A 19007-nucleotide genomic window follows, 5' to 3' on the forward strand; every position below is an offset into this window, starting at 1 on the left:
AGGGGGGATCCATCTGCCTGCTCGCCGGGCGGGTTGAGAGGGACAGAGGAGGGCAAGGGGGAGGGATGGGAGGAGAGGGAGGGGTGGGAAAGCAAGGAAAACACAACGCATATTTGGATACATGTATGACAGGATATGTGACTTAAACAAAGTATAAGCTGACATTGAAAACTGACTCATAATTTACTCATGATTTACGGCTCTGACATTAAACATACTACATCTATAGCTAGCAGTAAAATTCAAACAGTATGTAGATTAGCATGCTATTTTAATGCGGATTTTTGCCAGCTGAGAATGTAATCAGTATTAAATGCTGGCTAAATCATTTGATCAGAATTGTTATTTGTTTGCTATACTAGAAACCACAGCATTAGTTTCTCATATTTTCTGAAGAAAAGACATTTTTAAAGCTAGAGACTTTTTGAGAAGCATAATTATACAGCGGAATAGTAACTTCTACTGCTGAGTAAACCAGACGCAGTTCTAAAATCCAGTCTGCTGTGTACTTAAGTAATTTCACTAGTTTCATAAATACACCACGTTTTGTTGGGGGTAAATACTACTGCATCATTCCACAGTTTGGATTCCAACCTGAAGAGTGACAGTGTGGGATATAGTGTGTCGTGTAGAATTGGCTCGGAAAATGTGCCACAAGTTTATAGCTATCTTATTTATTTTATTTCTCAAAATTGTTTGGTTAGCTAGCATTGGTTTCACATCAGTGCTCTCCTGATGACTCTTTGGTAGTCCGCAAATGTTTGACAACATTTTTTTTTCACTCTTTGTGCAGGCAGTTTCACATCATAACTTTACCATAGCTCTTTATCTTTTTGTATAAGCTGTTTATAATTTTTATTTCTTCAGTTTGTCTGCTGTAACCTGCTCATACATCTTTATAGCGGTCATCAGTCTGAATTTTGAATGAGGATTTAAGACTTTATTTCAAGGCAACAACCAAATTGATTATAGGCAGGAGAGTTCTGTTATGGCGCTGCACAGTGGTTTGGTGGTTAGCACTGTCTCTTCATAGCTAGAAGATCCCAGGTTTGCATCCCCACCTTCCCAGGATCTTTCTGCATGGAGTTTGCATGTTTTGCCTGTGCATGTGTGGGTTTCCTCCGGGTACTCTGGCTTCCTCCCACAGTCCAAAAACATGCTCAGGTTAATTTGTAATTCTAAAGTGTCCATAGGTGTGAATGTGAGTGTGTTTGTTTGTCTTTATATGTAACTCTGTGATAGACTGGTGATCTGTCCAGGATGTCCAATGCTTTTGCGTAGTCTGCTGGGATAGACTCCAGCCCCTCTGTGTGGATGGATGGATGGATGGATGGATGGATGGATGAAGTTTCTATTATCAGTAGTTTGACCCTGGAAGGGCTTCTTAATCTGTGGCACGAAAAGTTACACACGTGGACAAAATTGTTGGTACCCCTCAGTTAAAGAAGGAAAAACCCACAATTCTCACTGAAATCACTTGAAACTCACAAAAGTAACAATAAATAAAAATTTATTGAAAATTAAATAATCAAAAACAGCCATTACTTTTGAATTGTTGATTAACATAATTATTTAAAAAAAAAAAACTAATGAAACAGGCCTGGACAAAAATGATGGTACCTCTATAAAAGATTGAAAACTATTTGACCAGAGTGACATGATTAACTCAGGTGTGTCATTTAATTGACATCACAGGTGTTTCCAAACTCATAATCAGTCAGTCTGCCTATTTAAAGGGAGACAAGTAGTCACCCTGCTGTTTGGTGAAAAGGTGTGTACCACACTGAACATGGACAACAGAAAGCGAAGGAGAGAATTGTCCCAGGACATCCGAAAAAAAATTATAGACAAACATCTTAAAGGTAAAGGCTATAAGACCATCTCTAAACAGCTTGAAGTTCCTGTGACAACAGTGGCTCATATTATTCAGAAGTTCAAGACCCACGGGACAGTAGCCAACCTCCCTGGACGTGGCCGCAAGAGGAAAATTGATGACAAATTGAAGAGACGGATCGTTGGAATTGTATCCAAAGAGCCCAGAGCAACCTCCAAAGAAATTAAAGGTGAACTCCAAGGCCAAGGTACATCAGTGTCAGATCGCACCATTCGTCGTTGTTTGAGCCAAAGTGGACTTCATGGGAGACGACCAAGGAGGACACCACTGCTGAAAAAAACTCATAAAAAAGCCAGACTGGAATTTGCAAAAATGCATGTTGACAAGCCACAAAGCTTCTGGGAGAATGTCCTTTGGACAGATGAGACCAAACTGGAGCTTTTTGGTAAGGCACATCAACTCTATGTTCATAGACTCAAAAACCAAGCATACGAAGAAAAGAACACTGTCCCTATGGTGAAACATGGAGGAGGCTCAGTAATGTTTTGGGGCTGCTTTGCTGCATCTGGCACAGGGTGTCTTGAAAGTGTGCAAGGTACGATGAAATCTGAAGATTATCAAGGCATTCTGGAGAGAAATGTGCTGCCTAGTGTCAGAAAGCTTGGTCTCAGTCGCAGGTCATGGGTCTTCCAACAGGACAACGATCCAAAACACACAGCCAAAAACACCCAAGAATGGCTGAGAGAAAAGCGTTGGACTATTCTAAAGTGGCCTTCTATGAGCCCAGATCTGAATCCCATTGAACATATGTGGAAGGAGCTGAAACATGCCATTTGGAGAAGACACCCATCAAACCTGAGACAACTGGAGCTGTTTGCTCATGAGGAGTGGGCCAAAATACCTGCTGACAGCTGCAGAACGCTCATTGACAAATACAGAAATCGTTTAATTGCAGTGATTGCCTCAAAAGGTTGTGCAACAAAATATTAAGTTATGGGTACCATCATTTTTGTCCAGCCCTATTTCATTAGTTTGTTTTTTTAAATAATTATGTTAATCAACAATTCAAAAGTGATGGCTGATTTTGATTATTTAATTTTCAATAAATTTTTATTTATTGTTACTTTTGTGAGTTTCAAGTGATTTCAGTGAGAATTGTGGGTTTTTCCTTCTTTAACTGAGGGGTACCAACAATTTTGTCCACGTGTGTAGTCAGTCTGTAAGTTGTGTGTTTGATTTACTGATGGAAACATAGCAATTAGTTTTTTCAAGTGTATGCACTTTGGAGATAACAAAAAAGTGAAAATCTTATTCTTTAACCAAAGAACAGCATGCAGATTCTGTACTAAATGCAGCACACAGCAAAAGGTAACATGCTGTACCAGCAGACTAAAGTACTGTGTGCCAACTAGGTCACTCCTAAGTTAGACATCTCAGTAGCTTAAAAAATGACATTTAGCTCCTATAACATTTGATTTCTATTAAAACATCAGATAATAAAACCGTTATACAAAATTACAATCAAAAAGCTGGCCTGTTGTGTCCCATCAAATGCTTGTGATGTTAAATTCTCAGAGGTAAAGACAAAAGCAGCAAATCCCACAAAATTCTAAATCTAGACTCTAGAAATTTAGTTTGGTGTACTTGATTTATTCTATCTAAATCTTTAGGCGATTATCAAAATTAGTGCTGAATTGCACTAATAAACCAGCTGATGAACTAACTAATCCATTTGGTTCTACTAGATTCATAGGTGATTCAGAAAGGGGCTCTGTGGCAGGTACTCAGGTGACAGGTGGTTGTTGACGCACTAACGCTCTAAAGTTTGGGGTTAACAATGTCTAGACTGTATTTCTGGCTCATTTGATGTTATCTTTATTGGAAAAATAACTGCTCTTCTTTCAAAAATAAGACATTTCTAAGTGACCTCAAACTTTTGAATGTCAGTGTATGTGTACTATAAGCAACCATTTGTAGAGGCCACTTGTAATTTATACAACCACAGCTCATTTTTAATGGGCCACAAATTGCAGAAACTAAGATGCAAAAGAAAACAGACTAATTAAGTGTAGATGCACAGGTATTCACATGACTATAACAAAATAAACGGACCATTTCCTACTACGGATCTTTTCTCTATGATAATATTGTAGAAATACAGCAGGAAAAACAAACCAGGCTGTGAGTGTTTGGCCCTGAAAATTAATCTAGGCCAGTAGAACTTCTATTAATAAACTGGGAACACACAGGTTTAACAAGAGTGGATCATTTTAAAAGTAGATCTGTACATGTAGAGGGGGAAACTTGGTGAAACCCAGCTGCCAGTGTTTGCTAGATTCTTTAGGGTCACTCTTGATATTGATGTAAAGATTCAGAAGTGAACAAACAGAAGTAACTTTGTTTTGAGGTATTAAAATCTTTCTCATCATGCATGAGAAACGATAATCGTGTCAAAAAGAAGACATGTTGCAGGATCTGACTCACTTTTGTCGTGTAATATTGTTTGGGTGCAATATACTAACAGTAAAAGATGATATAATTATGGGAAATGCTGTAAAACTGAAGAATAGAGTTCAGACATGTGTATGAACTAAATAATAATGGAGGTTCTAATAATCACTGATGTTTTGATGATATTGTGTGTGTTTGTGGCGGACACACACATGAATCCATTTTTAGTGTAAAGACAGATCACATGCTTTGTAGAAAATTAGAATAGAGTACTTAAAGCATAATGGTGTAAACTTAAGGCAATATAACTTGTAAAAGAGGTGTATCAAACATAATACATTAAGGTATAATATGCATGAAATTTGCCTCAAAATTGGGGTAATTTGTGTAGGGGGGCTGAGGCAAAGTCTGAACATGTCTGGACATATTTTCTGTAAAACATGACAATGATAAAGTAATGTCCTCTGTAGGGTGTGATCTAATGGGAAAATATGAAAACCTGATGTCAAGATCTGACCAATAGATTTAAAAAAGTCTAATGGTGTCAAAACTGTCCATCAGAAAATACGCCCTATAGGCGTTGAGATAATGACCAAATATATATATATATATATATATATATATATATATATATATATATATAAAGTTTATTATTATTATTAATAACTGTCACAGCATAAAAGATGATGCACAGCTCAGTATCTCTGATTATTCTTCTGGTGTTATCATTGCGAAGAATTGCTCCTGGATTTTCTGTCGACAATAAATCCTGCTGCCTCTGAATGCTGACTTCTGACTTCTTGACTTAGTTTACACTTCACTTTTAACCATTTCCCAACATGGCTATGTGAAAAATGGAAAGCGGTCGCCCTTCACACTCACCGATAAGATCTGGTCACCACGCCGCAGTTCTCCGCTCAGGTCAGCGGGGCCTCCTGCCAGGATGAAGGAGACAAAAATGCCCTCACCATCTTCTCCCCCAACGATGTTGAAGCCCAGGCCTGTGGAACCCTTGTGGAGCACGACCTTCCTGGGTTCCCTGTACAGACAGTTTAGATAGTACATCAGCTCAGGGGAGTCGGTGGGTCTCAGCATCTTCAGCTACAGTGGACTGGAGGACAGAGAAGTGGACAACAATCGCACAGCACGACAAAAGCCTCAGTGAAGCTTTGCTCAGGCAGCGGAGAAAAAGACTGTTGGAGCTCCACAGGGGATGGTGCTCTACTTAAGATCACTTGTCCTTGATTCAGTTCTGACGGAAAAGGAACCTCGTCACACGTACGCATGCACGCGCACACAGAGAGAGAGAGAGAGAGAGAGAGAGAGAGAGAGAGAGAGAGAGAGAGAGAGAGAGAGAGAGAGAGAGAGAGAGAGAGAGAGAGAGAGAGAGAGAGAGAGAGAGAGAGAGAGAGAGAGAGAGAGAGAGAGAGAGAGGTATGCGGTATGGTTTCTCTCTTTTGCTTTCATATGTGCGCACTAGGATACATGCGTGGGATACTTACAAATATACACTACCATTTAAAAGTTTGGGGTCACTTAGAAATGTCCCTATTTTTGAAAGAAAAGCATTTTTTTAATGAAGATAACATTAAATTCATCAGAAATACAGTCTCGAAATTGCTTATGTGGTAAATGACTATTCTAGCTGAAAATGGCTGATTTTTAATGGAATATCTCCATAGGGGTACAGAGGAACATTTCCAGCAACCATCACTCCTGTGTTCTAATGCTACATTGTGTTAGTTAATGGTGTTGAAAGGCTAATTGATGATTAGAAAACCCTTGTGCAATTATGTTAGCATGTGTATAAAAAATGTGAGTTTTCATGGAAAACAAAGCTGTTTTGGTGACCCCAAACTTTTGAACGGTAGTGTACACTGAAGCACACCTGGTCCAGATTGAGGTGCAGCAGCATCTCCGAGGAGGTACAAACTTAAATGTGATAAATTCAAGGTCTGGTCCACCATGCTTATAATCAAATGGCATCTGACGTTTCTAGAAACAGCAACCTCCTACCCTTCATGACCATGCCGTAAGTAACACACTACCATCTGCTGGTGAATACTGAAACTCCATATTGAGAGGTTTTAGAGCTCAACAATACAGCATTTACGTCATTTTCTGAAGAATTATGTGACCACATGTCCTATGTGGTTGACCTACCGCTTTAGTATCTACACAGACAAAGACTTTTATCACTTTAAGATGCACTTTCTGACTTAAATAAATAGAATAGTCAGTATTATCTACAAACACATGATTTATTTCAAATTATTTCTATTTTGTGAATGTACTGTCCCTGTAAATTCTAGCCTTGAAATGTTGCTTCTAACAGAAGAATGATTTGCATATATTTAGGCTTTTACCCTTTTTGCAATCATCTCTTCTCCATTTTCAACCATCACTGCAACACCAATGACACAAACATGTCCACACAGCAATGTAGTTTCACTGCTAAAAAGAAATAACAGACAGTTTGCCTTGGTTATAGAGTTAAAAGAAAGTTGCTGTGGGAAAGAAAGACAGAAAGACAGACAGAAAAGAAAAGAAAGAAAGAAATCGTCTCTTAAGACTTAATGGCTTCTTATTCATATGTTGCTGCTGTGTTGTTATGGTTGCTTTGTTCACATCTAATCAACCCCCTACAGTAAATACATGATTAATGCAACATTAGAAAAATAAATGAGAGGCTACATTAAGTGATTATAACTACATTTGAAAAACAAATTGACTTTGATGGTTCAACTTAATCTTCTGACATTTTCACAGTCTGAAAACATACCTCTGTACTGTATCTGCCTATATGTATGTACTCAAGATCTACATCTAAAGTTCAGAATCAGGATCAGTTTAAAACATGAAAATTAATCTACACATGGAGCCGCGTAACCCAACCGTGATGAAGGTGGTGTCCTTAGTTCAACTGGTTTTTATAGAAAGGAAAAGTTAAACTCGTGTCTTAGCCTTCAGGGGAACACGACAATTAGTTCTGCAATTAGAATTTAAAAAGGAGAGCCTTCTCCCTATGCTCATCATGGTGTACTAATGTCTCATTTCTAGTCTTCTGATAACTCACCTGTAGCTGAGCTGATAAATATTCTACAAACTGTCAAAGCAATGTAATTTGAGAGTTGACAGTTTGCTTTTACTGTCACTAAATGGCCATTTGCAGATTTACAACGCATCCCCTCTGAAACACGTTACATGCCAAGTGGTTTGGGGTGAAGGTGAAATGTGTTGAGGCAGCCAGGAAACATCACACAATGAAGAAAGAGTATGGTGCTATAAAGATGTGACCCACAAGTAGAACAATTGTGCATACCAAAGACATTAAAGTCATTAAAGAAGGTGGTTCACCCAGGACAAGGCCCAGCATGCAGTTGTGTGGGTCACAGATGTTTTGACCCATTCCTCAAATATGAAAATCTCACTTTTTTAGGAGCACTGATGGTTCAGCAGTGGAGGTTCCAGGTTACTGATCTGAAGGTCACAATTCAAGCTCGAGCATCGCCATGCATGCACTGTTGGACCCATGGACAAAGTCCTTTTCCTCATCTGTTTCAGGCGTGCCTTATCATGGCTGATCGTGTTCTAGTTCTACCTGAAATTATTTCAGTTCATACACATTCCAGCCATGGAAACAAAGAAAAAAAAAGTGTGCTGCTCTAAAATAAATTAAACTTTTATAGACTGTTTCTTGGCAGTGTTTGGATCAAGAAATAACACTACTTTGGCTTTTTTTTTAAATGACTTACATTTTGAGAGAGTTAGATTCCATAACAGCAAACTACAATATGTATGTCTCTTTTGCCATGTTGCAAACTCACATGGATTGATTAACTACTACACTAAAAACAATTCTTGCCATTAGTACTTACTAGTGCAGCTCAAATAATTATAATAAATATATAATAAAAATATAAATAATATTGTTTTGGAACTTAATTCAAAAAGGTGAACTTTGATGCATCCTATATTACATCATTATTTATTGCATCACCTTTTCTGCCTTCACTTTGATGATTACACCTCAAAGCTCATGGAAATAAGTTCAGCATCTTGAATTATTTGAATATTTCCTCAGATCAATCGAAAAACGATTTACAACAAAGGAATGTCCAACTTCTGAAAAATATGTTCATTTATACACTCAATACTTTGTTGGGGCTCCTTTACCATGAATACTGTAGCAATGCAACATAGCTTGGAGGCGATCAGCCTGTGAGGTGTTACTGAAGCCCAGTTTGCTTTGATAGGAGGCTTCAGTGCATCTCTATTTTCAGGTCAGATGTTTCTCATCTTACTCTTGACAATATCCCATATGGGGTTTTGTGTGTTTCAGGTCAACTCAGTTGACCGTCTAATCAAGAACAGTTATATCATAGTCAAAACCATTTGGTAGTAGATTTAGCAATGCGGGCAGGTAGTAAGTCCTAATGGAAAAAGAAACCGGCATCTCCACAAAGCTTGGCGGCAGATGGAAGAATTTACATGCTCTGAAATCTCCTGGTAGATGCTGTGTGAACTTTGGACTTGATGAAACACAGTGAAAAAAGGAAGAAAATAAAGTATCTGTCTAACACTAAAACTCCCCCTCCAAACACGTGAATACTACTATTACATCAGTACTGCTGAACCACCTGCACATGCTCCTCCCAACATATCCACAGCAGTAAAGTTACTGTTTGCACTAGCTTGCAAAATTACTCTTCAAATATTAGCAGACTGCTGTGTATTCATCTTTTAACGTTTAGACCTGAGAGAACAACTGCCCTATGAGAATAGCAGCAGATTTAAGATGAAAAAGGGATGGATAGTCCAGCATTACAATACTCAATTATCAAAAGAGAACATTTTAAAGATTGTTCCTCATCTAATTGAACCCTACAGTTCACTGTAAACTCAGCTAGGCTAAGAGCTCTGCTTGGCTGATAATCTACTCAGTCTGAAAGCTGTCAATACAGGCTCCTTTATGATTCAGTACTTAGTAGATCAGAGGGGAGAGAGAGAGAGACCAAGAGAGAGATAACAGGAAGGATAGGAAGGAAGAAAGGCATGCTGGCTTTAGAAAACAGTACCTAGAAGTGCTGGGACAGCACACAACTAAGTGAATTAAAGCATCAATATTGTGGAGTGGGACATAGTGGTGGAGTGTATTGGAGGTGGTGATGATGGTGGACAATACCTGGTGAAGTCCAAGTCGGGAAACAGGCTTAAGTGATAGCTAGGGAGGGGGACAGAGTGGAGGAGGCTTTTGTCAAACTCCACAGGGGAATAGTGTCGGGGGGAGGGCACTTTTTCACATAGTTTGTTCACAGTGCTGTAAACTGGCTCAGGAGGCCTACAGTGGAGTAAGAGACAAGAGCAGAGAAGTTAGTGTTTAGGGACAGAGGCGAGGACGAACAGGACTGGGGTAAACAAAGATGGCGAAATGACAGAAGACAGAAGAATGGGAACAACAACAATATGAGCTGTGGCAGAGAGAGGAGGAGAGAGTACTGGTATATGGTATACATGGCATAGAGGTCACGCTGTTCAAAACATAAAAGTCAGAGCTGTCACGCTTTACTAAAAGAAAATGCACTAACTAATTTCCTATTTTAACTAATATATTTCACAAAGCTAGTTTTATTGGTATTCTAGCTACAACTAAAAATATTTCAGCAAATTTTCTGTCTTACTGATATTTTGATCAGGTAATCAGTAATTAATCGATCAGCTCCGTCAGTCAAAATGTTTAAAATATTAAATACTCAGCACAATTTTAGGACAAGGTGATGGCTTTCGTTGACTGACTGCCAGTCTAAACGCAAAAGGTATTCAGATCATGATGTGAAAAAATAGAAAAGCAGAAAACCAGGTGTCAGAAGCTGAACTCAAGGAAAGCGTTTGATATATGACTTCAGAGAAAATCTGGTTATCAACGCTTTAAGATACACTTTCATCTATTTTGTCTCCCCATAAGTAGCTCTAAGATTGTTCAAATGATCTCATTTCTCACTGACAGTATCTGCTTGTTCCATGTCTTCATTAAGTCTACATGATGTTGGCACATTTCGTGAAAAACTCAAATACAAACTTCTATGTACCACTATGTCCTCCTTTGACAAATTATTTTGCACTTGAGCCCCACTTTCTACACCGGCAAATGCATACGCTCACTTTTTTTGGATTCAAACCAAAAATAATCTTTTTTTTTTTTTTTTTTTAAAAAAACATGCCATTAAGTGGAAATATTCCAGAATTCTTGTTCATATTTGAGATCAATAGATTTGAGTTTGACCAATAGAGTATCTTTAGAGACTTTAAAATGACAAAAATGTCAGTTTATTGTTGTGGATCTGAAAAAGCTTGGATGCACAAGTTCTTAATGGCCAACCCACCGCCAGAGCATGGCTTGTTTTGTGTTTTAGGACAGTAATGTCTATTATGAAAATAAATACAAGATGTGTGCGTGATTTTCAGACTTGCTTAAAGTCACATCCTTTGTTTCCATTAGGGATTCTACTGCCAAAGAACACATGACTACTAAGTTCCAGATTTGACACAGATAAACTAGATGTGGGCTGGTGGTTAGCACTTTTGCCTTGCAGCTGGAAGACCCCCAGTTTGCGTCCCCTCCTTCCCGGGATCTTTCTGCATGGAGTTTGCATGTTCTTCCTGTGCATGTATGGGCTTCCTCCCAGAGTCCAAAAAACACGCCGAGGTTAATTGGTAACTCTAAATTGTCTGTAGGTGTGAATGCAAATGTAAGTGTTTCTCTCTATATTTAGCCCTGTGACCAGCATGTCCAATGCCTTCACCGTAAGACAGCTGTATAGGCTCTAGCACCCACTGGAGGCAGGGACGTGAATTGGGGATTTTCTAGCTGCAAGGCAAAAGTGCGAACCAACAAGCCACTGTACAGCCCTTACTCAAAAATGTCACATTAAATATTAAGTTGAACTAAGGGACAATTGCTGTTTAAGAAAACTTGAACTGAACTGTGTTGCAATATAACCTGTAATTAATTAAAATGATTGGAGTGACTCCTGAAAGGTTTTCTGTTCCTTGCTCTATTTGTTACAGAACTGATGATTTTATGGTGTTTTGTGCTCCTTGATGTGTTTACTTATTTTCAATTGTTTAGCATTAAGAATGGCAGAATTCGCCTAAAAACACTGATCTTTTTGGGGTTTGACTTTCTACTTCAAGTAATTTAAGTTAAACCGCTGCAGTTGTTACAAAGAGAAAATCAACTACTAACTATGGCGCAAGAATAACACACACTATGACAGGACAGCAATACAAAACAAACAACGATGATGCTGCGATGATTCTGCTGACTGATGGATCTGTTGATGGTCAGGTCAACCTGATGACGTGGATCTTAACAGCAGTAGACAGAGTGGATCCTTGTCTCTTCTTCCAATCACAGATTAACTCTGGAGATGGCAATCAAGTGGAACTCAGGAAGGGCTAAACGTGTTGCTTTCAGGTACGGCTTTTTAAAGGGACTTCCGTATGTCATGAACTCAGGAGAGGTTCTGGCACAAACTCTGTCAGGGAGGGCTAAGTCCATTGCAGAATTATGCTTTTAAAATACTTTGTAGTGATTTTTATAAATGTGCAATGGTACAATATTTATACACACCATTTCTAGGTGTGTACTTCTGGTAGGCAGATGATCAAAATGGGACTAAAGGTAGAATAATTGTCTTTGCAGGGTCAAACACTGGTCATGGTGTTTCTGGTGGTCTTTTGGGCATTTGTGCTTCTGACAGTGACGGGGGATGTGAGCCAGTAGGTGTCCTCACTGGTATGCTGAAGTGTGTGCTGGAGAATTCTCTGAAAGTCTACTTTCTGGTGGCCCCCGCCTGGGAACACAAACTTCACGACTTACTGATAGACATGGAAGATGTTTTTCTTTAATCTTCCACATGTGGCGTGCTGTACATTGGCGTCGTTACTCTGTTGATCACAACAGACCGTATCTCCAGTGTGAAGATCATAAAGGTCTGAAATTCCAGAGCTACAGAAGGAGAATGAAAATCTGCTATTTCTTTGTTTTAAAGTCTGATTGAGCCTACAACGCTTTATCCATATCTGGTGGGTAAACATGCAAGAGCGTCCCCATTAGTGAGTAAATGCTTTAAGAATGTTTTTTGTAGGGCTTTATAACCAAGCACAATGGCCTTATTACAAAACCAAATCATCATCAAAACTTGCTCTTTCAACTGTATAGGTTGCTGCTTGGAGGTTGTTGCTATTTCCTGTAGCAAAGGACATCTGGGAAACGGTAACACACAGGTGGTGAGACTGGAGGAGAATGCTGTGTAGAGTCTGTGGCCAAAGGCAGGCTTATAGCGATGAGTCAGACTATGTAGAGACGTACTTTGAGCTTCAATAAAGTACTGAAATTAATTTCCTTGCACCTTTGTTAATGAGAGATTTCAGCCAGTGTTTTTTAACTGATGATTTTTGAAAGATATATCTTTACTTATACACTATCGTTCAAAAGTTAGGGGTCACCCAGAAAATTTCATGTTTTCCATGAAAACTCACATTTTTATTCATGTACTAACATAATTGTACAAGGGTTTTCTAATCATCAATTAGCCTTTCAACACCATTAGCTAACACAATGTAGCATTAGAACACAGGAGTGACGGCTGCTGGAAGTGGGCCTCTGTATCCCTATGAAGATATTCTATTAAAAATCAGCTTTTTCCAGCTAGAATAGTCATTTACCACATTAACAATGTCTAGACTGTGTTTCTGATTAACTGGAGAAAACAAAGAAAAGCAGTTTCTGATTAACAAAAACTGCTTTTCTTTTAAAAATATTGACATTTTTAAGTGACCCCAAGCTTCTGAACAGTAATGTATATATTTTGTCATTATGGGTTTTTGAGGGTGGATTAATAAAAATGCCATTTCTATCTATATCTTCACTGTTCATTGTCTTTGATCATTAATGTATGACTGCATACAGTATACTACTTTCGTAAAAACCCTGTCCACTGGGGCTGGATGCCAAAATGACAGTCCATCGCTCACCTCATCCATAAATTGAACTGTAATGTTTGCACAACTGATTGAGCTGAATCAGAAGTGTTCAGTATATAGACATACTGTATATAGCTTATACAAAAATGCAAACATGAACTAACATTGTCCACAATAACTCTTTTTCAGTCAAAGATTGTGTTGCATTTGTTTGTTTTTTTTTTCAAATGTTGGAATCTTGCTTCACTAGTGTACTCGCAGAAACACAAGAACAAATGTTAAACTCATTTCCCGAGTATTTTAGAACTAAGAATAATCTATTTGATAAAGCAGAATTGTGGACAGTCAGAATTTATATGTTTTAGACAACAAAAAGTGTATGTCATTCAACAATACTTCAAAATTTCTTCATGACATTTAGTCAGGGATTTAAAGAATGAGAAGGAAAAAATGATGAAAAGAGGCTCATGCTTCAAAAAGGTCATTTCTGTATCAAATGACCTGATGAAGAAAAAAACATGCAATGATGAAAAGGCAAGCACATGCAGTTGGTGACGGTGTGCGTTCAAAACCACTCATTAAATTTAATTCTTAATCTCACCTCAACTGGAAGTGCTGGGAATCAAACCTGTGTCCCTCCCCATCATCTAGTGAGGGATTTCTAACAGGACAGAAAAAGTACATTTTGGTAATCAACCAATAGTAACTACCTCTTACCACTAAAGGCTGCAGCTCTGCTATTGAAACCAATTCTACACTTTTGATTTTTAATATATTCAGACATAGGTCTAAATAACATTCAGACTGACACACAAAACAAATAATCAACGGAAAACATGAAGCGTCCTTGAAGACACTGAAGTGAATGTCCCATGTCAGGGATTTAAAGAGTCATCGACAACATCATCACAAACATCAGAGTGTGTTAGCTCATGCAGAGGCAGCGCTAACCTGCCGCAGACAGACTGCGACTTCACATAGTTGGTAAAACATTCAGTGAACATTCAGTCTGTGTGTGTCTGCTGATGCGGATTCAAGTGTGTTAACTAGAGCATGTAGTACTATAAGTGAGTATGAAAAATGGAAAGCAGGAATTTATTCATAATGTGTGTATGCAAGACGCTGGTCTGTGTGTGCACATGCAGTCTTTCAATGCAAGGTTGGTAGTCACACTATTAGACGAGATTAGAGTAGATGGGTGTACTGTGAGTCTTCCCTAGACACCAGCTCATTCATATTCACAAATACACACCACACACACACACTCAATGTTGCTTGGACTAGACTGGTGATGTCATTGTTTGGCTTGCCTTGAGCATACTGCCGCACAAAACTACTATCACTGCACTTTTGTTCTCATCCTTCTATTCTCTCTGACCAACCGTTGTGCGTTTGCATCTCGTTCAAACATGAAAACAGGTTCACCAGGCGACACCGTACCTCTGGATCTTCTTTTCCTTTCGGCTTTTCCCTTCAGGGGTCTCCACAATAAATCATCTGCTTCCATCTAACCCTGTCCTCTACATCCTCTTCTCTTACAACAACTAACTTCATGTCCTCTTTCACTAAATCCATAAACCTCCTCTTTGGTCTTCCTCTAGGCCTCCTGCCTGGCATTTCAAAACTCAGCATCCTTCTACTGATATATTCTCTATTCTTCCTCTGTTCATGTTCAAACTATCTCAGTCTGGCCTCTCTGGCTTTATCTCTACAACATCTAACATGTGCTGTCTCTCTGATGTCCTCATTCCTGATCCTATCCATCCTGGTCACACCCAAAGAGAACGTCAACATTTTAATTTCTGCTACCTCCAGCTCTGCCTCCTATCTTTTCTTCAGTGCCACTGTCTCTAAACCAGACAACATGGCTGATTTCCACACCTTCCCTTTCATTCTCGCTGATACATTTCAATTACACATCACACTTGACACTTTTCTCCACCTGTTCCAACCTACTTGCTTCTTCATCTCTTTTCAACATTCTTCATTGCTCAGCACATAAGAATGATTCGCATATTTGATTTATGGTAAGTTTTATGTCAGATGCCCCTCCGTACACAATCGTCTGCATTTATGGGGGCTTGGGACCGACACATGGAGGACCCCTTAAAGCTGCTGTCCGGAGTTTGAATCGCAGCGTCTCCCAAAACACTGTTGGTCCCTCCCTCCGTCCCTCTGATTTCGCCCCTTTATTTGTGCACGCGCGCAGTACATGAGAGAAGTGCCCGGAGTGCTGCAGCATCTTGCCTGTTTTGCTGTTTTCCACTCTTCTACATTTAGTACATTTAGTAAATAATAAAGGAATTACGTTAGAATGCTGTATTGAGTCTAACTTGTCCTAATACCAAAATAACATGAATCTGCTAGGACGAACGAGTAAAGTTTCAATATGTGATTACACTCGTGTATCCCTCTCAATGACGTTGTTTATCAAACTTAGTGCATTTACGCGTGTATATGTGTTACATTGTTTATTTATTTCTATCTAGAGTTCAGAATTGCATGACTCCTCTGACGAAGAGTATGTTCCAGACGCCCCAACATCTTCCTCCAGAGGTCGGGCATCTAAACGAAGCCGTCAGGCGGGCTATGGAGACCGTGGTCGGGGAGCGACGCGAGCACCCCGAGCCAAAAAACGTCCTGCAGTCTCTTGGCCTGACAAGCCGTGGGATTGGTAACTTTTCTGGAAGTTGCTGAGCCCTGATGCTCTCTCCTCCACAAGCAAAACAAATGTGCGCGCGGTTGCGTAGTGCATAGCTCGCCCACCTCTGCATGGGCTTGCTTGCTGTGCACGTAACCGTTGATTGACAGCATGACAAAGCTGAAGCTCGAACTTGATTGGTCGGCAGCGACCAGCGCTTTTTGGAATAACATGGGGGTCTATGAGAGGAAGGCGGAGCTCAGGAATAAATTTTCATATCGCGTCATACTAACTTTATATTATAGTATCGAACTAGACTAACACATTTAAGCTTTGTTAAATAATGATACATAAATTGAAAACAAACGGAAACTCCGGACAGCAGCTTTAAGGCTGCATTTCTGTACCTCTGAATGACTGTGAATAAAGAAAGGCAGACTTAAGGCTACCTGGCATCATAATAACATCTACACTTGATGACACTCTACAGCCCCTGACTAACTGAAATATTTCAATAAATAAATGTCACGATTTGGGGGGTGGGGGGGTGGTGGTACTACCAAAGAAAGTATGAGCTTGAAAGACAAAATGAAGTCACTTTATCTGCTGGCTCCATCATTTATTTCAGATCGAAGAAAGCCATGAGGAAAGTGAACACTGCAGGATTGAAGTTCAGAACATGTGAAAGGTCAGGGATCAGAAATGATGTCTGACACTTAACTAGAGCAAGTGGTCAAAAACATTTTAACTCTCAGTATTTACACTCTTACTAAGTGTGAATACTAAGTCACTAGTGAGACGCAAAAGCCAGAGAGATCTGGGAAGTTGGCTTAGTTTGTTTTGCAGAATCATTCATTCTGCAACGAGCTGAGAAGATCAGAGGAAAATGTAGTGACCTTGTAAGGACCCATATAGGGCCCATTTAGAATCTGGAAGAGGACTTGAGCACTGGCCTGTGGGGGTGCATTTCAGCTCTCCTTTTTGAAATTACCATTTGAATTAGATCAGATCAAATCCTTGAAACAACAACATTCTGAATTTCTTTTCAAACTAAAGAGCCAAAATAATACCACACAGCTGTATGAATATTAGTGTCAAAGAAAAAAAAAGTGCACACTCCTGTTTTAAAGGATAACTTGGGAGAACTGTATCCAAGCTATTGTGCAGTGAATTAGCTGCTGGTAGCTATTCTGCTAAAAAAAAAAAACCCACACATTTCAAATGCTATTTAGCAAATGAAAACAACTGAAGACAACATGGTGCGCTTCATGCAAATTTGTCATGGATTATTAAATATCTAGGCTTCATAACTTATAACAGCCACTGACATATTTGCATAATATTATACCATTATCAACTCCTAAACTGATTTCTAAAAACGCCGTCAGTCACTTTCCATCAAGGTTCATTTGCCTTCCCTTTAGTGGAGTAGGTCCATGAGAACTACACCCATGTTTGGATGAGTTAGAGCAAATGAACAATGAATTCATTTGGATCTTTGCAATAAATTCTCTGCTCTTTCATCATCTCGCTTAACAGAAATATTAATAGTGACATTTTAACATTTAGAATTTAGCTTGTCAAATTAGGCATAATTTTTGACTTTTTATATCTGGAGTGATAAAAGCTAATGGAGAAGTATCATCAGTTATTACAGAAAATGAAGGTCTGCTTAGCTTTGTTGTTTCCACATGGTTTGTTCTAACTGTATGCACAGAACACAGTCCTTCACTTTAGGTCAACATGGTAATCTCAAAGGCTATTAGAGATGCACCTTGGTTAAGAGCAGCTAGTAAACCTCTTAACTCCAAAGAGAATAAAGGCTTAATCCTTCAATCAACACAGCCTAACACAGGGGTCCATTTGTTATCCTCTATTGTGAGCTTTTGATATCACTCTGCTGCAATTGTCCCATACCAATCTTTATTCTGCAAGTTGAATATGACACCATGTAATTCTTGCCATAGCATGCAGCAAAGGATGTAACCTAACATACAAGCATCACCACTAACCACCACTTTTTCTTGTCCTTAAATCTGCTTCAGTCTGTAGCATAAAACTAGTGAACAGATCGGCTGAGGCTGCTACTCAGATTAAACCTTACATTTGACAAGCAGTAGGGAAACATCCACCCCACTAAAGCTCTACTCTTATTTTTGACTGGACAGCAGATGCGAACATTTGGGTCTGAGCCTGATGGCCGTTTGCTTTGGGATCAGATATTAGGACAACTGAGGTGTGGAGCAGCTAATGTTTGGCTACGATTCACTTCAAGAAGACATTTAAAGCATTTTGCTGTTTAGACTGGGAGCAGCTGTCAGAGAGAACTAAATGAAAACCTCCAATAGCTCAAAAAAAGAGGGAAAGGAGAAAAGACAGAGAAAGAAAACGCAGTAGTTTGTCAGAAAATTATCTAGAACGCTGAAAGCTCATGTATGTTTAAAGGCCATGTTTAATTTCCTCTGTCCCTGTGGAACCATGAGGGTTCAGATGTTTTTGGACAGGCGTGACTTTGACTTGCGTGGAAAACAACAATTTGTACTTTTTGCAAAATCTGCACCACTTTCGCAAAAACAGTAGCTGTAGTAGCGCAGCCATTTCATGTGCAGTTTATCTTTATAGAAGGTTGTCTCTGCTGTGCTTGATTGCGAAGTGTGAACCAGCCTAGAGCTGTAGCTGTTTGCTAGTGTGTCTCAGACTAATCAGTAAACTTTCTCATCACTTGGCATTCAGTAGCTGTATACAGCGCGGTCGATATGACCCAATAATGTTGTCTCGATGTGGCTCTGGGTGATTTGATTAATTATTCTGCAGGTGTTCTTCTCGCACAAAAACAAAACAAAATCACGCAAAGACGCATTCAGCAGCCACCACAACAGAAATACAGGATTACAGTAGACATAGGATTTTCAAACTGCAGTTTCTGGAGACTCTATTTTTCAAACATTTATTTCCTTAAATGTGGCCAAAAGGTCACAGCTCTCTGTGGAGGATCACGGTACTTAATTGTAATTGGTAATTGTTTAGAGGTCCTCTTTGAAACTCACTGCAGTGAAAACTGGACACACACTTAGCTTTTTGTATGGCATTACA

The 19007-nt window shown here is 39.2% G+C and overlaps 1 protein-coding gene across 40 annotated transcripts in view; it reads right to left on the bottom strand.

The window, feature by feature from the left end:
- The window catches only part of dlg2 (discs, large homolog 2 (Drosophila)), a 203132-nt gene that overhangs the window by 22605 nt on the left and 161520 nt on the right, over positions 1–19007 (bottom strand). For 34 of the 40 annotated variants that reach the window (XM_051937093.1, XM_051937087.1, XM_051937092.1 and 31 more), the window contains 3 exons: positions 13875–13934; positions 9471–9626; positions 5168–5324 (listed from right to left, as the gene is read on the bottom strand). In XM_051937093.1, coding sequence (XP_051793053.1) covers positions 5168–5324; positions 9471–9626; positions 13875–13934 — 373 coding nt within the window. The remainder of the gene's footprint in view (positions 1–5167; positions 5325–9470; positions 9627–13874; positions 13935–19007) is intronic. The other 6 variants (XM_051937102.1, XM_051937095.1, XM_051937094.1 and 3 more) reach the window with 2 other exon arrangements.

This window comes from Acanthochromis polyacanthus, chromosome 17 (genome assembly GCF_021347895.1).
Source record: "Acanthochromis polyacanthus isolate Apoly-LR-REF ecotype Palm Island chromosome 17, KAUST_Apoly_ChrSc, whole genome shotgun sequence".
NCBI lineage: Eukaryota > Metazoa > Chordata > Actinopteri > Pomacentridae > Acanthochromis > Acanthochromis polyacanthus.